The sequence below is a fragment of the Choristoneura fumiferana genome, chromosome Z (genome assembly GCF_025370935.1).
Source record: "Choristoneura fumiferana chromosome Z, NRCan_CFum_1, whole genome shotgun sequence".
Taxonomy (NCBI): Eukaryota; Metazoa; Arthropoda; class Insecta; order Lepidoptera; family Tortricidae; genus Choristoneura; species Choristoneura fumiferana.
The window spans coordinates 6,560,179-6,587,134 of NC_133472.1; the positions used below are offsets into that span (position 1 = coordinate 6,560,179).

Consider the following 26,956-nt stretch of genomic DNA (forward strand, 5'->3'; position numbering starts at 1 on the left):
GTACAGTTAGTATGCCATTGGTCCAAAGAAAGCGGTTTGCTTCTACTTTTATGAAGCCAACTGCTGAAGGAATAGAATTGGCTCTCATCCTCTGTATTTCAATACATAGATACATAGGGTTCTTAAAGGCTAGAGTGAATAGGCTGTTACTGAACCAGTGGAACACTTACACCTTTGGCCTCATCTGCACTTAACATCAGGCGAGATAGGAGTCAACTACGGGTCGGTTTGATATTTTTGTACCTACTAACCTACCTACATTCGATTGAAAAATCTGGGGTTCAATAAATAAAACTCATTTTCTAGCTGGGGCCATATAATTTAAGTACATATAGGGACAACTAGATAAAAATCCATATTTCCAGATTATGAAAAACAATTTGATATGGCTTTATATGAACAAGTACAATATAATACTTTTCGTCATTCATTAAGAGGCATTCGTGATTACATTATAATACAAATAGTAAGATTAGTTTAAAAAGATAAAATTATATAAATAGGTATTTTAAGAATGTTAGAAAATTGTTTAGAAACGATCAATGATTGATTTTTAACCATTTACATTTTATTTTAGAAAGCCGAACTATTATCGCAGACGTATTTGCAAAAAAAAAACAACACAGCGACACCTAATCAGTCAATATAGCCAATTATATTGTCAGTTATAAATATAAATATTGTTTTTGTTAATTAAATATCTGCAGGTACATTCTAAATCTTAATCATAATATATGCCACTAAATATGTATAAGTGTATCCAATCTATACTATTATATTCAGATTTACTTGATTTACGGGCAGTGCCACTTGTGTTGAGGTCAAGCACACGATGTCGTGTCGTCTGATGACAGCAGGATTTTGACATTTACTCAATCATTTCCCTTTTTTGCAATCAGTTATTTTTGTAGCTGTGTGTAATCATTCACTCCAACTCTCGTGGCACTACCTATACAAGCACGACGCGAACAACGAAGTAAATTGGGTTTAGCTTCATTTCAATTACATACACACAAATAACAAGCGACCAGACAAACAGGCCGTATTTACAATGATGGCACCAAAAAATGTGTTGAAGGCAGACCGCCGGGACACTGAATTAACATACAACTTAATTTAATTGCAGCTATACTTGGTTTGGATAGGTATTTAACTAAATGTAAACAAACTTCAGCTACCAGATTTGGTAAATCCAAAGATTTTAAACATTTTACTTATCTATCATTGTAAACAAACTAGACTAGTGTATTTCAATACAGAAATGTAAATGTTTAGATAGTTTAATGTAGGAATATCAATATTTAAGACACCAATTAACGTTGTTTTGTTTACATTTAGTTAAATACATATCCAAACCAAGTATAATACATACAATATAATTTCTCAGCAGGTAGGTACTCCACACGTGTTCCAAAAGTAGATACCAGCTATATCGTGAGTTAATTTGTAACAAGACACAGCTTTGTTTTTGAGCCGAATCTAGAAATCGCGAGGTGACGCATACTCCGCATAACTTGCTAGCACCTGATACTGCATCTCGCTCTTACACATTAGAGATATTAAGTACGCAGAAGCATGACATAACGCTGGAATCATCAAATTAATGTTAGAATTGCTCGCATCTGGATACTAGTTTACGGCATCAATTTGTATTCTTTTTTCTCACTTTTCTCATTACGCTGCCAAGATGTGCGATATAATATAGCAGCCACACACGCACTGCTCTCTCCCTACTCCGAAGTTCGAAAACCGAAGTTCGTATCGTACCGTCCCTCTCGCTCTCGTATTAAATAGTATAAGTGTCAGAGGGACCGAACGACACGAACTTCGATTTTCGAATTTCGTAGTAGCCCTGCAGGTATTGCGTTATATGTGTGTCACATCACATCGCGATTTTAAGTGGGCCCCCTATGTGAACAATAGTAGATTGTTTAACAAGGGACTAAAACAAGCCATAATGACACGAGATGTTTAGCCACCCGAGCAGACCGAGGGTGGGCATAGTTCGAGTGGCATAAGGTTGTTTAGTCTCGCGTTAAACACTCTACTTTTCACTTTGAATGCGAGGGAAAAAAACAACGGTCTGTTCAAAATTACAATATTACCTTTTTAAAAACGTACGCTCGACTAATAGCTCGACAGAACCTATTCAAAATTCAAATAGCAAAAAAATTTGCGCTGTTTTTTTTCTCTTTTACTGTTTATGAAGTGACGCTTTAAATGTTTGCATATTAAGCCAACAGTTTCAAAATTGAAAACTATTAAAAAAACTAATTGAACTATGCTTAATAAAATGAATTAATCCTTAATAGAATTGAATAGATTCACATTCGTAATCATTAATAGTGTTTCATGAAATTAAATCGTATTTTTTTATATTTTTGCGCAGTTGTCATTTTGAGGTAATTTCCACGCCCTAAAAATCCTCCATTCACAAACACCGTGATTGGCTGTTTAGGGGTTACCAACATAAATAAAAAAAATAATTACTAGAGATTAATGAGGAGCTTTAGTCCCGATATGCAGAGACTAAAGTAGCATTTTAAGAGCATGAGAAGTGAAAAATATTTAATAAATTAGGGTCAGGTTGTAAAATCTACAGACGAGTGACGTTATGTAAGACATCAAAGAACTAAATTTTTTAACCTTATTTTGCTTATATGTATGAATTAAAAACACTTTTCTTTAACAAAGTGTCGTAAATTAAATGTATTTTACAATTTTTCATTGCGCACAATTAATTATCTTAATTCTTTACCTATTGTCTTTAAAACAGTAAATGTTAAGCCACTAGTGTCTTGGAGAATTTAACTTCATTTAATCTAGACAATATTCGCTTAAATTTAACGGAAATGTTGTAGAATAATGACAATTCATTAAGATCCAGAAACTCTCCCTTCAACTTCTTCATGCATCAGAAGTAGCATCGCGTGTCTTCCATTTTGTGCAGCGTCTCAACAGCTAAGTAATAAGGCATTTTCGGGCAGTGTAGACCGCCAATAAATAATATGAATAATGACTTGTTTTATGTATGTCAAGGACAACACGATTTTAGTTCGCAAAATACCTAGTTACTCAATTTTCAAAGATAGTAAGTTTTTGCAGCAACAAACGTCTCGAATGCGTTAGTTAATACTATGACAATGTGTTGCAGATACACGATGCCAGGGGCTCTGTGCCCTTAGTCACAGTGTAAGAAACGACTTTGCCTTAGTGCAAGTTTTCGGTTACAAAATACGTCTCGATCGCGTTCGCGTTAAAATCTCAATTTGTTTGTATGGAAACACGAACATCGCAAACTTTCCGCTACAGGTGCTGTTCGTGTTTGCATACAAATTGAGATTGTAACGCGAACGCGTTCGAGACGTATTTTGTAACCGAAAACTTACACTAAAGGCATTGCTCAGATTTTAACGCGAACGCGATCGAGACGCATTTTGTAACCGAAAACTTACACTAAGGGCCAGTACCACTACCATGACTTTACAGTGACCTTACTCGAGAGTAGTCGAGAGCGACGGAGTAATTTATTTGTATGGGGAATTGTACTCGTAGGTACAGCGCCTCTACAAAACAATTTACGCTGTCGCTATCGAGTACGGTCACTGTAAACTCATGGTACTGGTACAGTACCCCTAGTGTAAGTTTTCGGTTACAAAATACGTATCGATCGCGTTCGCGTTAAAATCTCAATTTATATGGAAACACGAACAGCGCCTCCAGCGGAACGTTTACGATGTTCGTGTTTCTATACAAATTGAGATTTTAACGCGAACGCGATTGAGACGTATTTTGTAACCGATAAATTACACTAAGGGCACAGATTAAAAGATCAGTACGCCTTGAATAAATGAATCCCCCTAGAGTGAAAAGAAATAGTTTTCATTTTAGCCTAATTCGTGGTGGGCCCTTTTTTGTCTAAATCAGGGTCTGCTGCCAACAATCTCATAAAAACAGAAACACGTCGTTTGATATGTCTCTACTTAAAGAATGATATTAAGTAAAAACTTCGCTGAAAAATATACTTACAACTTTTGAGTTCTTTTAAAGCCAGCTTGGTGCTACACACTTAAAAGAGTCTTACAATAATTTATAAATAGATATAATAAATTATGTCAAAATAGTATTTTGGAATGATCATCTTAAAAGAAGTTTAAACTTGATCGTCAATATTATGCTTATTGAAAATTAAAAAATCTGCCGACTCTCCTGGCTGCTTTTCTAAACTTAACTATGAATTAGGGCCAGTTCTTTATATATTTATATATTGTTTTACTGAAAGAATAAGTTAAATGATCACTTGTTGACGTATTCTCTCTATGAAAAATGCATAGTGACATTGTGTCGCTTTTCGGTGTCAACTGAGCCTATTTAAGATGGCAAAATATTAAATTATTTCATTGAGAGTATGTTGTATTAGGTGCGTGAACGATTACATAATAATATTTTTTTGAACGTACCTCTGTGCACAAAATGCTCGTTAACGATAATAAATAACACATTTTACATCTAGGGCAATAAACATGCGATATTAAACTTTTTTTATTTTTACAACTGCATCAATTCAATTTTACGTCAATCGAGCAGGATATTGGATTGCCTGCTTGCTCAGTGACACGAACTAAATAATAAGTCTTAGGGGCTGTTTCACCATCCATTGATTAGTGTTAAGTGACGGTTAAATGTGATGCCGTCTCAGTCTATTCGAACAAAACAAATAGAGACGGCATCACATTTAACCGTCACTTAACACTAATCAATGGATGGTGAAACAGCCCCTTATAGTGGGTAATTATTGCTACGTCCGTCCGGAGTCGCGAAAAATACTATATTGAGTTCACCGGTGCAGCAGAAGAAGCGTATGATATTAGTTATAGAAAATGGATATGAACTGTTAGTTTCAAACACTGGTTTGTTAATTACAACGATTGGCACGGCACTTACACTCATATTTTTTACACGTAAAGAAATAATTAACATTTTGTGCCATTTAATATTGGAATGTACGACTACTTATTATTAGAGTAACGGAATTTAATTTGACACTTTGATTTATTTACCTATCACGAAAAATATATCGAAGAACGTTAAACATGTAGAAAAAGAATTGCGTCGAAGAGTTTTTTATATTTCTGGATATAAACGATTAAGTACAATGTTAATTCTTTATATGTATTTGTAATCGTCTTTTTTCTGCCTACTTCAAGTCTTTCATCAGTAAACAATTTTCTGCCTACTTGAAGTCTTTGTCTTAAATACATATTATTTGATATTAGAGATGCCTGAAAGGACAGTATTTATTTATTATTTTCTTACTAACATTGTCAACGATATCCCATCCCGTTATCCCATGTCCATGGTAACGACCTGCGGGGCTACTCCGAAATTAGAAAATCGAAGTTCGTGTCGTTCCGTCCCTCTGACACTCATACTATTTAATACGAGAGTGAGAGGGACGATATGATACGAACTTCGATTTTCGAATTTCGGAGTAGGCCCTCTGTTACGGAGAAAACTAACATACGCTGGATTGGTTACAGACGGCTTTAAACGTATCAAAAATGCCGGTATACAGCAATATTCCGGGAAGCAGGGCCGGATTTAGGGGAGGGCATCCGGGGCTACCCACAATAGAGACGTAGAATTATTTTTTCAAATTCCGACGAGTAAACACTAGTAAACAACTTTTCCTTTGATATTTTTTTTCGCTGTTTTACCTTACATAGTTGTTCGTAGGTACAATTGTTCATTTTATTTGGAAAACAGTTTAGGCGGGGGTGCCTTCATTCCTTTGTTGCCCCAAGGCCTCCAGACCTCTAAATCCGGCCCTTCCGGGAAGCCCATTTGCAGGTCTAGTGAATAATGTTTTTCTATTGTATTTAGTCCGATAACTTCGTATTTATATTGCATTCTTAATTAGTTTCAGTAAACTTCAGTAGGTAGCTAGTTTAGAAAGCAAGATAAATATAGAAACTTTTCTGACAAAATACGATGGCAAAACCCCTTCGGCCGCGTACGCAACCAGAGCTTCGTAACCAGTTGCGGAAGACAATTTTTTCGGTCTTTTCCGAAACCAGTTGCGAACGAAAATTATTTTGTTCTTATATGAAACCAGTTACGAACCAACACTTTTTGTTCTTGCACGAAACTGGGATCAGGGATCAGGGATTCTGGTTTTTTACTGAAGCTTATTTTCACAGTAGTGTTTTTTATTTCAGTCAGAATCGACACAGACACAGTGTTGACGGAGCTCCGCTCACGCGCAGCTCCTACTTTTGTGTAGTTTTGGCCTTCGGGCCGATGTAAACTTAACATAACCTAAACCTAATAAAAATACCATAGATTTTTGGCCAGACAGGTTTCGTACAAAGAAGAAAAGTGTTCGATCGTAACTTGTTACGAATAAGTAGAAATTAGTTTTTGATCGCAACTGGTTTCGTATACGACAGTAATAGTTTTCGATCGCAACTGGTTACGAAGCTCTGGTTGCGTACGCGGCCGATTGGGGGCAAAACATTATTCACAACATTATATACCTATGGATTGACATGGGTAACTCTGAAACTATAAGACAAAGCTACAAGTTATTTTCCTTCTATTGGAAGACTACATCGCCAATTTTTTTTTGACGATGGAATCATTTTGATTTTTTACTAATTTTTGTGGAATTTTTATTTTTAAACTATATTTTTTTATTAAATTAGCTTTCATAGTTTAGTTGTATAGGTATTTTGTTGTGAAAAAATGACTTTCTGCCAAGTTTCTAGCGGCGCATTCTTCGTGGCAGTGATGGTCTTTCCGAATGCGCTGGTAGTATAATAAAGGTGACATATAAAAAAGCCCTTTGCGGCCTTCTTACAGAATAAATGTTTTGATTTTGATCTCAATACGTCAGAGTTCAATGAGGGTTTTCACAGAGGCGAAATACCGCTAGATGGCGTTAGTATCATGAGATCCGTTTGACGTTTGCTTGCGATTGGCTCATTTAGTTTTTTAACCAATCACGAGCAAACGTCAAACGTCAAACGGACCTCATTATGATACTAACGCCATCTAGCGATATTTCGCCTCTGTGAAAATCCTCATTCCCTAACTGAGTAGGTCTTTTTTATGATAAATGCAGCTTCTCTTGTCACTATACTCAATGACATGGTTCCTAAGAAAATACCTTTCTATGTCTTATAAAATCAGATTTACCGCACTGACCCAAACAGGCTACCCACTCGGAACACTGTTGTAGTCAGCATTTGCCGTACTTATAAAAAAAATTGATAATAGTAGCGGAGGCTCCCTGTGACAGGGTTCTACAGAGTGTTACTCGAACTCAAGATATAACGTCAGCGTTCAAATTTCGCCTACGGTTCTGTCAGCTCGTGTACATACTTCGTACTGCTCAGGCGTCTCTACGTCATTAAAGGTTGTTAGTTATGCACCAAATTTCTGCTAACGTGCACACAACATCAGTTTAACAAAAGTTATTCAGTAATCTTCTATCTAGAGATTATTCAAATATTTTTAAGTCAAATTTCCGCCAGAAGTTTTTTGCTGCAGCTGCATAAAAATACAGCATGCACAATGAAGAAAACATACATATTATGTTACTTTTCTAAATTAAATGCATTCCTAGAGGTTTCCTGCGATATTAATTTGTCTTCTCAGTTAAGTATTTAGCTGAAGATTTTGCTGCTGCCTGTTTCTAAATATTTTCCAAATAATCTGGAATGGACAGGTGCTAACTTATTATTCTGTTTTTTTCAACCTAGGGAACCTAGAGAAAAGTATGTGTTAATGTGTGTACCTGTGTTAAGCCGCATTCACATTTTATCTGTCGTGTTGTGTTGTGAAGCTCTCTGTCTCTCTCTCTCTATGGCTTGTGATGCGACACAACACATGCCGTCATAACAAACTGCATCAGATAAACGTGAACGCAACCATATAAACCGATACCGTTCTGATGCGCCACGACACAACACGACAGATAAAATGTGATGCAGCTTAACATACACACATTCACACCTACTTTTCTCTAGGTTCCCTAGGTTGAAAAGACAGAATAAAAAAGTTAGTACCGGTCCATTCCAGATTATTTGGAAAATATTTAGGAACAGGCAGCAGCAATATCTTTATGTAAAGGTGAACCCAGATTCTATTGGTTTCTTAAGAACAGAAAAGGAACAGAACGGAATTGGTAGGTCTATTACCGACCTTATTTAAGCTTCCGAACGAAACACCTTTCGCATGCCTCGTGACATATCCGAGACAATACCTGTCATATGCCGGAAAGCCTCCCCCGATTGTGGCGGTCGTGCTTTACCTCTGGTGCCTTGTGACATATCCATCACAACATAAGTGCACTCAGGTTGTTCTCGATTTTGAATTTAATTAAGTTACAAATAAGGTTTGAAATTATTTCATAAAAATCCTGATTAGCAAAAGTACTTATCACAGGTAACATGCACTTGTTCATAACTTCACGGCGTTTGCCCAATTCGAGCATTCAAAGTTACTCGTTAGACTGCTCAATGGCTGATTCTGAAGTTTGATTTACATTATTCTTTGTGAATTACAACGTATACAAAACACACGACGCGTACAAAAGTACGGACCTTTTCGGCATACAAAAGGTTAAGAACAGAAAAGGAACAGAACGGAATTGGGAGGTCTATGACCGACCGGCCTTATTTAAGCTTCCGAACAACAAAATAACTTTGTAAAATCCCGCCACAGATAAATATTCCTTAGCTATTGTCATATTTCATACTAATTTAACATAAACAATTAATTATTCTTCAATAACGTAGATTGACTTAGAGTAATAAAAAATGTACTTTCAACACACAATACAACATTGTATATAATAATTATCCAAAATTAAACTATCTATCGAGTAATTCATCATATCTTCCTGACTTTTTAATTATCTCATTTATCTTTATTTGAAATACAAAAACAAAGGCGCATAAAAATATGTTTAAAATGTTGACAGTTACCATATTTCAAGCGTTTTCGAGAGAATACGCTGAGCTTTTAGTGTAAAGTTTCGTAGCAACACACATTTCGAATTCGTGATTCTCGCTTATGTCCGATTCTAGAGAAAATATTATTGCTGATTCGTGTGTGTTATTATAGAACACCTCTTTACGCCCACAATATTAACAGGCTGCAGGTAAAAAACTTAACAAGTCCTCTTTTGCATGAAACAGTAAGTAATGTGTCCACATAGTTAAGTTAACGTTCCAAAAGTGACGCAAGCTCCACATACACTTCTGTACATGCAAAAAAGGACTGACATTTAAGTTTTTCGCGTACGCAGGTGTTAAAATAGATGAGATGATTAAATAATCCAATGTACAGACATACATTATTGGAAACACCGCGAAACAATTAGCTAAATAAACTTTTAACTCGCGATAGCGCGTTCTGTGACCTGGCGCGATCGAACGCGAGCGATTTTCTGTTCTTACGCGCAGTGTCGCGATCATAGGCGTACGCACAAACCGTCATAAACTTCCAGAAACGGTACGTTTATCTTTACCCCACATTTTCTCTATCACTTTACATGGCTCGCTTACCTACACTTATCTCAAAAGTACAGATGTGCAAGTTGCAGAAAGTTTCCAAAAAGTTGGGAAAGTTCTCGGAAATTTCTGGAATTTTTCACAAGAAATATAGTAAATTTAAATTTAAGAAACGGAAAATTTCAATTCCCATACAAAATTGTGAGAAGTTTCCGATATTTTCCCATATGAAAAAATCCGCAATCTTGGAAAGTTTCCTTCGGCACATCAGTACTCAAAATTAGTGACAGCGTAAAAACGCGTACCATCTGTCAAAAGTGCTTTGTCTCTTGAACAATTTATAAAACATTGAGAATTTTCAATCAGGCATGTGTGTATATTGGTTGTATTAACATTAACATTTAAAAGCATCTAATAATAGTAACTAACATAAATAGATTACCTATTACTATATAACGTAGTTAAGAATACGCCAACGCGCAGTCGCCATCTATTTAATCTGGTATTATCGCGCTATGAAGGCAATCGTAATTTGACTTGCTCTTAGGTGTCTTAGGCATTACAAGAAGTCAGGTGTCTGTCAGATTGTGAGGGTTAGCGCCCGACCAGTACCAGTACTACCAGTAGCGTCAGTATCGGCCGAAATTAGAGCTCACGAACACAGATTTGGATTCAGAACTAGTGTCGGCAGATTTTCTGCCGCAACCGAAACTAAAGTAGAATTATGATTGATTTTTTTGTGTCGCTAGTTCTGCTGCTTAAGTAGCGTACTAGAAAAAAAGCAACCTGAGATATGTGTGCATAGGAGAAATTTGTGCCTGGACTCCTGTCCAGCGGTGGTGTAGGGATGCTGAGGCAGCACGGAATGATGAGGACCTGGGTTCGATTCCCAGCGCTGGTCTCTTTTCTGGTTTTCTGTGCATCCATGTCTCAGTTTGTATTTTCGACTAAAGTAGAACTCCAATTTGGAATTAACACAGACCAACAGCAAGATATGACTTCCTCTACAATGCGTGTGAGTGAACGGGTCAAATTATGATTGTCTTATAAAATTATTTTGTCAAATGTGTCCACTCCACATATTTTTTTAAGAACTGATGCCGATTGTACATTGGTGTCTATAGTCCAAACATAGTCCGTCCTTATTTATGATATAGTGCTATGTTAGCTGAAAGAAACGAAAGCTATTCCTTCCTTTCCTATAAACTGAGTTACCCATCTCGATGTTCCTAGTACGGGCGAAAATAAATATGTACTTGCCTACAGTGGTTTTGCGAATGCATTTTATATATCACAAGGCAATGTCTGAGGCTGAATAATAACACCTTTGATACATCGTGCTTCGTCTTGCTAAAGAATAATTTAGTCACCTAAAACACTTGATAGGTAGGTATACTTTAATTTGATAATTAGTACTATCCTGTCGCCTTTAATTAACACCCTGACAATAAGAAATAGAACAACCTGTTCCCTTTTACAAATTCTTCACAGCTATCTATGCGATACCACGTTCCATCAAATCAACAGTCAATTATTTTTCTATTCTAACAAAGTAGTTGACGACGTTTAAAAGGCGTTTTTCGAACCTTGAATGATATTATTAAGCCAAACAAAATGATAGTTGTTTTCGCTGGGTATTTGTCAGGCCTCAAAACATAATGTATTTGGATGAAAATGCCCGTTTAAACTGCTGTACCTTTTGCGCTGCCAAAATCAACTAATGTGTACTCCATTAAATAAAATCAATTAATCGGATACTCTGCTTTAGATGTATGTGGTCTACATAGCAATAGTCATAGGATCTGCTTCAAGGATATACTTAATCGTCGGTTTGTAGCACAGAAAATAAGGCAGTTGAATCACTTACCTTATCCATCTACTGAACTTCCGAATAAAATGTTTGTTTAAGCTGTTCCGGCATAAATAGGGCTTTACATTGGCGTCGAAATCTGATGCTTTGACCTATCTACTCCCACGTCTATGGTGATGACTTTGCCGTCCACCGGCGTCGTAGCGTCAACGTCACTGTCGGGCATTATGATGCACATAAACGACCTCCCGCTGGTAACGTCTCTAGGGTAAATAGTCATCGGAATAAACCTGTCACTCGTGCCGTCCACGTAAGCCGCTAACCTCGAGTAAACCTCAGGGAAATGCTTCTTCAACACCACCCCTCGGACCTCCAGCTCGTGAATGATGTTCCGGAACGAGATCTCCCGGAATTTATGGGCCGTTGCAGCATTCTTCTCCCCTGCGGGACCTAGCTTTGACGTTAAAATGATGGTTTCCCTGTCTTCTGGCGTGCTTTTGCTGTCCCGCCGATACCTTCTGCGATTCTGTTCCTGGATGGAAGCGGCTACAGTTTTGCTCAGACGCAGTTTCGCGCATCGCGACACCATCTGTCTCTCCCATTTAACAGCACCTTTGGTGGGAACCTCGCTAATTATACACACGGCTACGTATAAAATCACTCTTGTCTCAGGATTGTAGGCTTTGCAGAGTCTGACGACCTCCGTGTACAGCTCTACGCCCATTTCGTTCGGTTGTAAGGACGTCCATTTCACGAACTCCGGCTCACTCAGGTACTGGTAGCCGTGTGTCACGAATTTGTCCGCTGAATCAGGGCTCGTGAAAAAGACTTTAACTACTCCCCGGCCTTGCTCCAGGTATCCCTTATGGCCGACAGTGCTGATTTGGTTCAAGGAGTCAGCGTCTTCCTTCGCCGCCGATATGATCTGTCTACACAGCGCGCTCGCTCGCGAATGCAAACAGACTTTCCTGTGCTTTTCCCAGTGAGCTCTCCTGCACTCTTTTGAGCAGTACATGGTTGAACAATTGTGGCATGTTTTGTAGTGTCGCTTGGCGTCTGCTAGAGGAGCGCGGGAGGAGCACTTGGGGTATTTACACTTGACGTAAGCCTCGTCCGTGCTGTTCTCTGTCTGTATGGAGGCGAGGGAAGCGCGGGACTCGTGATGTGCCGAGTGTAGGTCCGTAGGGCGAAGCGAGGCGACGTCGAGGCTGGTGCGGCGATCGAGCGACGCGCTGGGGGTTGCGAAGGGCTCACTCCTGCGCCGGTGCTGGCTCAGCGCCGAACGCGAACGCCTCGGATCGTGCATCACTGCTGGAGTATCAACTGAATTCTTGCCTGAAATTATACGTTTCACGTAAGTTACATCAGCATGATAGCTCGAAATGATTTTAAAGATGTACGTGAACATTTAGACTCAGAACCATTTTCAATCGTAACATGTACATAAAGGCAAAATAGCTTGGTGTGAATTGAGCGGAAAGCCATACGAACCGAGGATTCGTCCATTTTGGTTTTGGTTAGTAGCGAGAGATTTCTCGAATGCTGGACTGTGAGCTCGCACCACCGTCATCTAGTTTGCCGATATATCTACAGACACAGAACGGATACTATCTACACGGCCATCGGCGACTTCAAGCCAGGGGTTCACAGATCATGCTGAGCGCAGCGTTCAACACCAGAAACTTTGGAGAAATAAAATTTGAGGGTTAATGTTTTGTGGTGAAGTAAAATGTAAAATTGGAACGGTTTGGACTTACATATCGTTCCTACCTGGTCGGTCGTGGTCGGGGCTGGGGTCGGTGAAGGAGCTAGGGTCCTCGCTGGGGGTGCTGACGAAGCGGGAAGCGGGGGACGCGCTGCTGTGCCCACTGCTGACCAGTTGCTCGTAGCGCGGACTCTGGAGAAATTGGGCCGGTGAGAAACATCACAAGTACACATACTTCGCCTAACAATATCAAGTCCCTTATTAACTTTATTAGAGTCGCAATGCCACAGTCAAACACACAGCGGTGGCTGGCGTCGCAACAACTCGATTCCCATCGGGTTGCCTAAATTTATTGCATGACCAGTGATGATATGCGTGGCCGACGAAGTAGCTAGCTGACGCTAAGTAGGTAAGACCACCAAGACGTTCACCATTGGTACTCATCACTATCATTAAGTTTTAAACAGACTTCCAAAATAAGAAGGTTCCCAATTCTTAAAAAGTATTTGTATTGCGTTACTTATCTTGTATTAATAAAACCATTTTATGCCGAGGAATGTTAATTCTTTTTTCCTTTAAGTAACTAAAATCCCGAAATTTCGAATTAAAAACTTTGTATGTGTGTAGTGCGTTTGTTACTCCTTCACGTCAAAACGGCTGGACGGATTTGGATGAAATTTGGTAAGTATATAGATAGCTGGACATCTTTAATAACACATAGGCCACTTTTTATGCCGACATTCCCACGGGATAGGGATAAAATAACGAAATAACAATTACTGTGCTTTGACTTATTAAATTTTGAAAGGTTTTAATGGATCGTCAACTAGAACCACGTTGCTTTTGGGAATTTCCAGCAGCATTTAGTAAAATCCCAGAATTTAAATTCAACTGCCAGATCTATAGATTACACGTGCACAGCCGCGGGCAAAAACTAGTACAACATATTTATAGGTACCATAAGAGCGTTTTCAGATTACTTGATCCGATGCCGATACGATATCGGGGCAAGTAAAATGTATGAAATATGTACTGTCTTTGATATCGGACCCGACACCGATATGTTGACGGCAACATCGGACGCCCGTGGGCTGTCGGACGATAATGTTTGTATGTGTGCTATTATAGTATAATACGTGTATCCAAATTGTCTCTGTGTGCGCAGAGCCCCATGCGAGCAAATGCCCGTATCGGAACGATTTTGTCGGAAATATGTGAAAACAGCACATATGTGATACCGATATCGGATCGGTTAATTTGAAAACGCTCTAAAACGGGGTAAGTAGGGACAAAATGAATGAAGTTCGTCTCGATAACAAATATTTCATATGTAACAAGTTGAGTTTTATATATTTTATATATAGTTGAGAATTTTAGTTTAATAATGATTACTTATGTGTCGTTTAGTTTCATAGTTTAAACCATAAACATTAAAATATATATCTAATACTATGTACCTATCTGTCAATTATGTAAGTATTTTGTAATGTTTTAAGTCTTTATCATGAATAAAATAAATAAAAATCCCGGCTCATCCCATAGTGGGGTCAGAGGGGATAGGAACAAATAAAAAAAATGACGATAGTAAATTACCAGATTAACAGAAGACAAAATATGCCTAAAAATATAACTAAACTACTTTGAGACCAAGCTGAGCCAAAAAATCTATCTATCCCTACTCCCCCGCATTGAATATGGAATGAATTGAATTGAATTTGAATATGGTTTTTTCTATTTAAAAGCAGGTTTTCTAGCGATGGTTCCCCACATGGTACATGTTTTATCAAAATCGGTTTAGCCGTTTTTGAGATATTTAACTTTGAAGTGACAAAGTCGGGGGTTTTCCAACATTTTGTTGGTTAGGAGGTTATCTCCTTAGTTAGTAGAGGTTAGTCTCACAGTGTTTTGGTTTTCACTTTAATAGCTATGTATTCTTTTCTTCTAACAAATAAATTAACTTCTATAAACTTTAAACAAATAGGTAGCTATTTCAAATCCAACACAGATTTCATTCTCGAATGCTATTACGGAAACTGTTTCAAAAATCCGAACTGCGAGCTCCAATTTTTCATATTCCGAATTCAAACACTATTCCACTGAAACTGGATTAATTGAAACAGACAACTAACACATAACGGACATTGCAGTCAAACAAAACAAAATAAATAACGCTTGTATCGCTCTGCAAAACTTTTGATCGTTATGAGTAAACAAACTGAAATTCGCTGTGCAAACTGCAAATTCGCAAACTGCTGCAATTAAAATTTTAGTTCGCTCGGCCGTAAATTCACCTGAAGCGTTAAGCCGAGTTTAGACTTGCAAGAAAAATCGTGCAAGTTGCATTACATTGCGAGGCCCAAAGCCAACGAGTTTGTAGCGGTCAATCGAGCGCCGCAATGTAATGCAACTTGCACGATTTTTCTTGCTAGTCTAAACTCGGCTTTACGGTCCGTCCACGAGCGTGGTCGAGACGCTCGGCCATGGTCACGAGTAGCTTATACTCATGACCAAAGCCGTTGCTATGTGACCGAAAAGTCTAGGTAATTTTAACAATGTAAGTCTTTACTAACTCCAGAGTGTATTTACTTATTACAAATTGTGTACAGTCGAGTTCATAAGCTTGTCAGCAAAATGTTGATCAGAAATATCTGAACACGACTATTGTAAACGGCGTAGAAGCGTGTTCAGATATTTTTGATCAAATTTTTGCTCACAAGTTTATGTACTGGACTGTACAGAGTAGGTGAAAATGTAGTCGCTGGGCAGTGGATATCGCCAGAGCATATTATATATAAATATTTTGTATATTTGGAAGGAAGCTGTAATCATCGAGATCTAAGAGAAAAAATATCTTTTAATGAGAAAAGTTATAATCGCATTAAACATATTTCAAACTAATGTCACTTTTCTTACCTTGCCGCCCATCAAATAATACGGGCTCGTAGATTTCCGTGGGCTCGGCTGCGGGGTTGGTATCCTGGCCGGTTGGGACGGCAGACCAAGGAGGCTGTCCAACACGTCTTCAAGAGTCGTAGAGCCTGGCGATGGGCGTCCGATCGCCAAGTTAAGCGACCGTTGGGAGTCCTGCCAGTCTGGAACCCAGCGTACTGGCCGTTAGGATTAAAAAAAATAAACAACGAATGAACCGAGATCTTTGGCCGAATCGTGGGGGTTTGAAATTAGATTTTTACTTTTTTTGGAAGTGCTTGGTATGGTGTGGTTTGGGGTACAACATGCCAGAGGCATTACACAAAACGCCTTCTGGTAACTATAGTTACTATAGTAACGCTTTACGCTACGAGCAAAATTCTGTTCCTAATTACTCTCAATATTAGTAATGAACTGCAGACGGGCAGAGGACCGATTTTTAAAATCTCATGTGTAAAAATATATTCGAAAATATGTGTCGAATTTAACACATTTAAGGGCTGTTTCACCATCCATTGATTAGCGTAGAGTAGATTCGTCTATTCGAACAAAACAAATAGACACGGCATCACACCTAACCGCCAGTTAACGCTAATCAATGGATGGTGAAACAGCCCCTTAAGGTACTCAAAAAACATAAACCATAAACATATGGTACGTGTTAGTGCTGCACTCTGATGGTTTTTTTTGCAGTAATATTCCCTATTGTTTTAGTTGCCGTCAATTCGACAACGGGCGACCGGACCTCGATGATAATTTTATTTTAAAAACTAGACCCGTGAAAATACTAATTGGGTTCCCCTGCTAGACCCTCTGGTTGGTATAAAAATTTAGTTCGCAGCGTCAAGCGTTACCAGTCGTGGGCATCTTGTGGGATTTTGTTAAAGTTAAATACCTAGGGCCTGTTTCACAACACTCTGATAAGTAAATACCTATATAGTATTACATTTCACTATTATAAATGGCGAAGTTTGCGTCTTCACGCTGAAACTGCTGGACGAATTTACATGCATGTGATATTTACATATTTAAAATTATATCGTAGTCTCCATTGATTTTGCGCTAAAGACGACTGTGCCAAATTTCATGATTCAACACACCGGTTGATGTTTGGAGATTATATCCTGATCTCGTGAGTATATCTGGATAAAAAGTTGCCTATCTGTTATTCTAGATGTCCAGCTATCTACATACTTATATAGTATTTTTTACGTAAAGGAGCAACAACACAGCAACAAACATCCATCCATCCATCCTCACAAACTTTCGCGTTTGTATAATGGGATAGGGTAGGACAGAGTCGTGAAACAGGCCCAAAAGCAAATCAAGTTGCGTCAGTATTGAGATGTCTGTCATTATAGGTCTATTTTAATGTTATTGATCTAAGGTGGGTACAATTTTGGTAAGATCTGGTAAGCAAGGTGAAAACTAAGTTTAGTCACAGAATAGACAAGATGAAGCAAGGAGAGTAAGTGAAAAACTAGAAAGAAAGTAAGTAGTTAGCTATAATGATGGGCGACTTACCTCGTTTCTGTTAAGTGTTACCATGTGCCTCCGTTGTACATGTTTTTAATTAATATTAGTGCTGTGCTGGAAGTAAAAACTCAACGGAAACAAAATGAAACAAAAGAAAATAAATAAAAACGAATATATTTATTGATAATTATAATTATATTGTATCTTACTAACATTTAGATACTACGAAATGTACGAATACACTATTTCGTTAATTGTTAGTGTTTCTCTAACATATCTATCTTTATAATCATAAGGTACCGAGATTCTATTAATATGTAAAGTGTTATAAAACTAACCCACGATATTTCAGATAGGGCAAGTTCGATTAAACAATCCTGTTAGAGCTTTTCGTCGATTTCTGATCGAGTTTTCCAAGATGGAGTCACCCCTTTGAGTGAGTACAGTTCTAAGATTGACAAATGTTAGGGAATATTGTTCAAATTCAATTGAAAATTCTTGGAAAACTTTAAGAAGAGTGCTCAATTAAACTTGTCCAAAACAATCTGGACAAAATTTATAACGCTTTGGAAAAATGTAGCTAACGCGCTAGCGTAAATGGAAATAACGTTTACGATGAAAAATAACTGCATATGTAAACTATATCGAATTTTAGAGAGCTATATTGTAAATGTTACGGAAAGAAAGGCGTTAATTGTAAACGGTTTTTTTTTAATATGTATATAAATTTCTGTAGTTCGTTTTTCGACTAAACGCATCAAGGACACGTTCTCGGTTTTTATCGGGTGCAAAAATGTATTTCTTACATAATCAGAACCTGTATAATTTACTTAGAAGCCATAAACATAGCTCCAACATAAATTATGAGGTGATTTAAGTAGAAGAGGGTCATTTCAATGATAGTTGAGTCTCAGTCTACTACCACACTAACTTCAGGGGTTCTGATATAAATTGCCATGTGTAAATAAGGCGTACCTAAAGTGGAACGCTTAAAAATTTGTGACCTTTTTAAAATGTGACAATTTAAGGGTATACGATGGAAAAAAGTTAAGTAGCACCTCAAACAAAAATATAGCAACATAATAATATTATTTACAAAACTATTTGCTAGCAATAAACTAATAAGTATAAGATTTTAAACACACGAAATAAAATAAATACGCTGTACATTGGATGAAATATTTCTAGAAGATAAACTGGATACCGTGGTACTGTAATTACATTATGGCATTAACACTAACAAAAATGTATATGTAACTTATCTATTGACTAAGACATAAATTGTGTACCAATGAATAAACCACTGACATGTTGAAACAGTAAACAATATAACAGATTAGAATCTACAGGTTGCTAAAAACGAACTTCAATAAAAATGCTTCGAGTCTGCATAGATGTAAATAACAATAAAAAGTACGCAATAACATTAAAATTATCTAATAAAATTATGTTACGATTGAATACCAGCTTCAGGTGTCAACGTAACCGTCGCCACTTGTAATATTTTGTACTGGCAACCCACGGCTGAACGTTCAGCCGCCAAAAAAATCGTCAACAGCAAAAAAGTGCAGTACAGACACAAAAATAAAAAACGTAAAGCTACTACAATAAAACACAAGCTTGTGTTCAAAAAAAAATCACAATACAAAAACACTCGTACTACAAACGTACAGAATATGATGCCAAAGTGCACTGTCACAACAAAAATAGCATACATAAGAATGGTCCTGAGTCACAGTCTATTAAGCCGAAATACAATATCTATAAACATTTAACCAGGGTACTGGCTGTTTGACAGAACTAAATACGTAGAACGAAACATAGAGATGAACGCATAGATTTAACATGACATAGTTAATAAATAAAGTAACTGCAGGTTTGGATACCGTTAGCGTAAATGCATCGTTATCAATTGCGTCCGGATCGTTTGGGGCGTTATACATGGCGGTTTTTCTTCGGAATGTGAAGTGTTTGTTTGTATCGAAACCTGCAGTGTGTGTTGTGGAGTGGTCACGCTCTCTCACCGGGCGCGGCGCGGTGGTCGAGGCGGAGTGACGACGGCGGCCGGGGGTGCGGCGGCGGCAGAGCCTCTGACACCACCAGAGGCGTCTGCGGGGACTCCAGAGGCTTCGTACCTAGAAAACAATACTAAATTAACATTTTTTTTATACATTGCCAGTGTGTGTACTGAAATAGCTTGACACAAACGTTTTCAAAAAAATACAATAGGAAACCATTATTTACTACATCTGTACATTTCGCTAAGCGAGCGTTCAAGTATCACGTTCTTGTAAATTGCAAAACGTTACGATGCGTCGTTACAGGGACGGGAGGGAGGGGGTTGAAACAACGAATTACGCCACAGTTTTTTTGTACTATAATGTCCTCAATAGTGGGAAATTCGCATCATCAGTTGTTGTTTTTGGCCTATAAATGCTCTCAAACTGAATTGCCAGTCTGCAAATAAAATACCAACTTAATTTCGAAAGCGGCTAAAGAAAAGCTAAAAAAAATAAATTGAAATGGTCATTTGGGTGTTACGTAACGTTTAGGAAGGGAAGGGAGGGGGGTGGAGAGAAATGATACGGCGCGTTACATGGGGGAGAGGGAGGGTAAAAAATCTTCAAAATTGCGTTACGTATCACTTGAAGGCCCCCTTAGGAGCAGGACTCTGCTAAAAACCTGGATATATTCGTAGAAACTTCGTTGGCCGGGTTTTTTTTTCAAGCTAACTAACTAATTTACCTACCGCAAGTTAATTTACCTAATAAGCGAGTCTGTGTTTTACTCTACACTCATACATTAAACTATACATATATACACTAACATGTAAAACGGAATACTTCCACGCAAGGTGTTAATATCGAGTGCACGGGAAAATAATGTGTCAATTGTTATGGAAATTCCTCAGTATATCGATTTCAGTAATCTATTTAGACTTAATTGAGCTTTGAGAATAATTTACGAAGCGCGGTAAAAGCAAATTGTCTCATTATAATATTTTAGTCCGTCATTCTTAAGTTTAAAAGAAAATCCTTGCATTTTTCTTTGAAACTTTTCGACTTTAGCATAGTTGTCGTGCACAGTGGCGTTCTAAGGGATTTTTGTTGAACAGTGGACATTTTCTGGCTGATGATGATGATGATGATGATTATGCGAAATTTTCTCGAGGTTGTTAATCTTTCATGTTATAATGGCTGGATGGATTAATTTAGCATGCCGGTAACTAGCTCTGGGATAAAACATGGCTACTTTTTATCCCCGTATATTGCCATGGGATCGGAAATTTTGAGCACATATTCTTAATCCATAAGTAATCGATTCTCCTCTCGATTTTGAACTAACTACTATCAGGGTTTCAGTTTATTTTTTAAGGCAGTCGTGTTTTTGATTTTTTAAAACCCCCTGTTTCACCATCTTGATTAAAATTTGACGGATAAATGTGATGCCGTCTCTGTTTGTTTTGTTCGAATAGACGGAGACGGCAGGTGGTGAAACAGCCCCTTATGGTTTTAGTGATAGCTGGGCTCATTCAGCGTTTTTGCGGCGTTTTTCGTCATTACCGTTTCAACAAGTATTGTCAAAGTCAAAGTCAAAGTCAAAATATCTTTATTCAATTTAGGCTATAACAAGCACTTATGAATGTCAAAAAAAAAATCTACCACCGGTTCGGAAAAACCTCTGCTGAGAAGAATCCGGCAAGAAACTCAACGAGGTATATATTTTTTTTTTAAAACAGATTTACAATATTATTAAATGATATGTATACATCACAAGTATTTAACACAACTTTATTTTTAACACAGTAGGTTCGCTATTTGAAGGGATCGCTAATGCGGATCGGAATTATTTCCAAATATCCCTGTCCATGATATAATCATTAACTTTATAATACGCCTTTGATATTAATGTCTTCTTGACAATAGATCTGAATTTTGTATCCGTTTCATTTATAATATTTTTTGGAATTTTATTATAAAAACGTATGCAATTTCCCAGAAAAGACTTTTTGGTTTGTGAAAAGAGATAATGTACAGCCTGTACAGGTATTTCTTTTTATAAAAATTAAAGACTATCGATGCTAAATCTAGCGTGATGTAGATTCAAGCGACTTGTCTTTTCGTTGTGCTATACCTTAAGAAGTTCGTACTTGACACTTGGTAGCACCCTGTCGCATAGAGCCTCTGCTACCATTATCAAGGTTTTTTTGATAAGTGCCGCAAATGCTGACATCAACATAGTTCTACCGAATCTCATAAACGTGGTATGGTAATGACGATTAACTGAACTGTCAAAACGCTCGAATATTCAGCCATCTACACATGAAAAATATGAAGAGAACTCTGAGCAGACAAAAGTAACGGTTAATAATGTCTGAAATGGCTTTGAAAACGTAATGCGACGTCCCATTGGACTGCAGTTCTCGGTTTGCTGAGACGGACAAAGGGGCACTAGACTGGCTTCGGGCGGACGGGAATGATTAATGCCGTGCACAAAGGCGCATGTTGCGTAACTTGCGTTAAACGAGCAGTGAAGGGTTAAGTTTTGATTTTGACCCTTAAGAATTGATTTTCATAGTAGGCTGTTTTGGAGTTTACTTAGGTACTCCTTTAGAATTGATTTTCATATATCCTCCTCATCAGTAGAGAAATTTTACGAAGAGCGACAACTGCTGGATTTGCCATTTCAGTTGTTATGAAAATATTTAAGTATGAAAATAGCTGGACATCTGGAATAATACATAGGCTACTTTTTACTTTTTTCGATGAGAGCGGAACATAGATGACGCTAGTGCTGCTGCATAAGTAGCGTAGTAGAAATGAGCAACCTGAGATATGTATGCATAGGAAAAATTCGTGTCTAGATTCCTGTCTAGCGGTGGTGTAGGGGTTATAGCACGCAGCACGGATTGCTGAGGACCTGGGTTCGATTCCCAGCGCTGGTCTCTTTTTCTGGTTTTCTGTGCATCCATGTCTCAGTTTGTATTTTCGATATGGTTTCACGGGATAGGTACCCGTAAAAGTAACAAATTTGGAGTTGAAATAAAAAATACAAAAAGACTCCAAAAAACCAATCATAATTTTTACAAGCTTTTATTTAGTTTCACCTCTCCCGTTGTCTCTCTGTCTGTTTGTAATCAAATCTTGCAAGTTAAATTGGACCAACTTCCAGTAGTCGGATTGACTTGAAATTTGGCATACTTATGTAAATTGCGTGACAATACAATAATCTGGTAGTGTACATCCTCGTAGTCCGGTCAGGATCGTCTCCACAGGACGGAACTCTTCAATGGTTAATGGCATCGACTTGAAATTTAGTATGCACATGTAGTTTGGGTGACAATGCAAGTGAAGTCGACAAAAAGTACAGTCAGCAAAAAAGCTTGTCTTAAAAACGGATGGTGTTGAAATCTTGAAATCCCACCCGATAGATATAGTCACGTGGTACAGTTTTTTATAATGCAACGTCAATAAAGAATTAATTAGTGAGATTGTTTTTTTGGAATCTTTTTGTATTTTTTATTTCAATTCCAAATTTTTACTTTTACGGTCATCCCGTAAAACCTAAATTGAAAATACAGCAGTGGTGTAGCGGTATAGCACGTGGCACGGAATGCCGAGGACCTGGGTCCGATTCCCAGTGCTGGTCTTATTTTTCTGGTTTTTCTGTGCATCTATATTTCAGTTTGTATTTTCAATTAATTAGTAATTTGTGGAAGTTCTCAAGAGAATTTAGTAAATTTTTGGAATTTGAATTCAGCCGCTGGGTGTAATTTACGCGCGCGAAGCGGCGGATAAACACTAGTATTTAGGGGCTGTTTCACCATCCATAGATTAGCGTTAACCGACGGTTAAATGTGATGCCGTCTCTGTCTATTCGAACAAAACAAATAGAGACGGCATCACACCTAACCGCCAGTTAACACTAATCAATGGATGGTGAAACAGCCCCTTAGTAAAAAAAAGTAAACCGAGCCACTTACCAACAAAAGAGCTCTCAAGCCAGAACAGCTTCTGGCTGGAACGTGGCGAAATCTTGTCGAGGTCGCCGTTCGCGGGTTCGAGGCCAGACACGTAGTGGACTATGGCCGAAGTGACTTCTTTGATGGACGACTGGATCTCCTCCGAGGCCTTTGTGGCTGCAGCTTGCTGGAGCAGAGACGAGGCCAACCTGTGGGGGTTATAAAGCGGTAAATAATACGGCTAAAACATATTTCGAAAAAATTATATAAAAATATTTATGTAAGAAACTAATCCGTATGCAAGTTTTTAGAAGTATTCAACAACTTTTTTTTCTTCATACATAAACACTCCACCCTTAGAGCAACACTGCTCTAAGACTCCACCCTAGCTTGGAATCACTATCTCCGTCGAATCTCCGTCGGTGGCCTCGTTCAGGGAGAAGTTGAAGAAATTTTGGCTTAATACTGACGCCTGGGGCGCGACTGTGTCCGCTTTTGTAAATGTTTATCGCTCCTCTTTACCGCATTGCCTATCTTCTTCTTAATAAATTGTCTTCTCTTAACTAGGTTACCTGGAAGAGATCCCTTTTTAGGGATCAGCTCACCTTTGCTCTCCTTTCTGTGTATTTTATTTGTATGTGCAATAAAGAGTTTACATACATACTATCGTTTTCACCACTTCCTTCTGCCACACGGTATAAGACGAGGTAAGAAAGAGACGGAGAATGCGATCGCGAAAGTCAGCGCATTGGCAAATACGGCCTCAGAGCGTAATAAAAGGCCAAATGGTCGGATTGAAATTAAATTCATGTCGAACGCAGAACTGGAAAATAAAGCTGGGGTTTTAAATCAAAAATGTCTGTAGATTGAATGCAGTGCTTTGAGTAAAGCTTTTAGTGCTAATACTGTGCATCGAGCAATATTTTCCGTTTGAAACCTCTAAATAGGAACTGAACTTCTAGGAAATCGAAAAATTGCGTGGAAAATAAACGCGGGAAGCAATTCTAAAAGGATAAAACGTCGCCACTTGTTATCATACAATTGGAAAAGCATCGATTGGGTCTTTATCATTCGAGTTTTGCTTCAAGATTTTTATAATGGAGAGAGCGTGGGTATACGAGGAATTGGTACATAAATGTATACCGAGGAGTGCATTCGTATCTCATGTATTACTTAGAACGGTTGAAATGATAATTTATCTTGAGATATAAAGAGGTAAGGCTTAGAGTTTATGCTGGAAAAAAGGAACACATTTAAAAAAAATAAGTTTGGCAACAAATTTTTTAGCAAATCAAAAATGCTATTAACGCTGTTTTTTACACTTTTAATATTTATATTACAACTGTAAAATTACGTAAATTGATGTTTTTATTATTTTAGACCGGAAAACCAAAGTAAAATTCGATAAGGTGGAATTTTTTATTTGTTACATAGAGTTTGCTAATAAGGAAAGAAAGAAAGGATTCATTCGTGATATTTCAAAAATAAAATAATAAACTAATAAAAATACTTAGGTAACTGTACTAACTTCTTGCGTCCGTTGATTTGAGACTGGCAGCATAGTTCCATTTTTGAATAATAATATTGAACGGACGCAAGGGTGTTAAAAAGAGAAGACTTGTATCCGAGCTGCCAACGTAGTATGTTGATTGGAAATACACATGAAAATATTATAAAGACGTGTTGTTAATTTAAACAGGAAATATTCAGGATAGTGGACTGTCCGTCCACTACAGTACCTACATATCACGGTCACGAAATGACGTCAAAGAGGACGTTATGCTCGTAACTAGCTAATGCCACATAAAATGTGTTGGAAAACTATGCCACTCTATTCGTCTCACCTCTCGTGCGGGGTTCTCGGGGTGCCGTTCAAACGCTCCTGGCTTCTCCAGCCGAGGTAGGGCTGGCGGGCGCTGAAGGAAGACCGCGCCGAAGGCGAGCAAAGAGGACTGGTACCGCGGATGCTGCTCCGCGTCGACGAACACGGCGAAGTCTGGAGACAGATGGCGTCGTTATAACTCTTTTTATACACATAGAGACGTGGGACGCGTCGCAGACGGGGCGGAGAGGCGCAGACGTCGAAGCGTAGCGTCTGCAGGGCTACTACGAAACTAGAAACTCGAAGTTCGTATCGTGCGATCCCTCTGACACTTATACTTTTTAATACGAGAGCGAGAGGGACGGTACGATACGAACTTCGAGTTTCGAGTTTCGTAGTAGCCTTGCTGCGCCGGGTCTCCGCCTCGTCTCTTGTCTGCTTTGGACCGCGACGTTTCTATACAATTAGTATGAAAACTAGCACCCAATATAGGGTTCCGTAGCCATTACGAAAAAAATAAGTAATATTTTTCTAAGGGTTTCGTATTTTATACGTAATCTTCCAAGTTTAGGTATATATTATACCTTAGGCTGCTATTTAAGAGTAAAACTACTATAGTTTTCCTTAAAAGTTTGATATACTTACTAACATCCTGATTTTTTTCTAAATTTTCCACCCACCGGTTTAGATTTTAGAGGGGGGGGCGCTCAATTTTAATGAAAATTTGCACTTTAAAGTTGAATATTTCGGAAAAAAAATCTATGAATCGCAAAATCGTCTTAGCAAACCCCTTATGGTATTAAAAGACCTGTCCAGCGATACCCCACACTAAAGGGTAGAATGAGAAATAAAAATCACCCCCACTTTACGTCTATGGGAGGCACCCTAAAAAATTTTTTATTTAAATTTTTTATTGTACTATTTTGTCGGCATAGTTTACATATTATATATCCGTGCAAAACTACAGCTTTCTAGCATTGATAGTCTCTGAGCAAAGCCACGGACGGACAGACAGACAGACAGACATGGTGATACTATAAGGGTTCCGTTTTTGCCATTTTGGCTCCGGACCCTACAAAGAACCTAAACAAAGCTCGGTCACCCGGTACTTAACTTTGAAGTGACAGTTAACTGGAAAGCTTTTGACCGCAATAATAACAGTAAAATATGAAAAACAATGCGTTCGTGCAACAATACCGGTTGATTGTTCATTTATCTGCATTGTGGCCATCAGTCGATAGTCGATTCGAGTCCGTCAGAGGAAACAGGAATTCATATATTGTTTTAATAAAATTTAGCGGCATTGCATGTGTACTGTATGGTACAGTCAAGTACATTCAAAGTCAACCATTGCATTTATGAATAAAAAATATTGTATTAATAACGTGATTTTTTTAAATTTATTCTATACATTATCGTCCGTTCGTAAGGTAAGGCTTTTAATGAATTGACTATTTTTCAGCTTACGTAACGTAAAAGGAAAAACCGGCCAAGAGCGTGTCGTACACGCCCAGGTTAGGGTTCCGTAGCCATTACGAAAAAATCAAATAATATTTTTCTAAGGATTTGGTGTTGTGTTCTGAATCTTCCAAGTTTAGGTATATTTTATACCGCTGCTATTTACTCTTAAACTACTAATAATTCTCAAGAAAGCTTAACCGCTATAATTTTCCTTGTAAATTTGATATATTTATTACCACTCTGAATTTTTTCAAATTTTTCCACCCAACAGTTT

General features: G+C 38.0%; 1 protein-coding gene across 1 annotated transcript in view; it reads right to left on the reverse strand.

Annotated features, from left to right (window-relative positions):
• Window positions 1–312: 312 nt before the first annotated feature.
• LOC141444085 (uncharacterized) overlaps window positions 313–26,956 on the reverse strand; it is a 186,546-nt gene continuing 159,902 nt past the window's right edge. The window contains exons 6-11 of the mRNA XM_074109545.1: window positions 25,244–25,395; window positions 23,421–23,608; window positions 19,462–19,572; window positions 15,947–16,125; window positions 13,099–13,225; window positions 313–12,663 (exon numbers count right to left, since the gene is read on the reverse strand). Of these exons, the coding sequence (XP_073965646.1) occupies window positions 11,450–12,663; window positions 13,099–13,225; window positions 15,947–16,125; window positions 19,462–19,572; window positions 23,421–23,608; window positions 25,244–25,395 (1,971 nt within the window). The 3' untranslated portion in view covers window positions 313–11,449. The remainder of the gene's footprint in view (window positions 12,664–13,098; window positions 13,226–15,946; window positions 16,126–19,461; window positions 19,573–23,420; window positions 23,609–25,243; window positions 25,396–26,956) is intronic.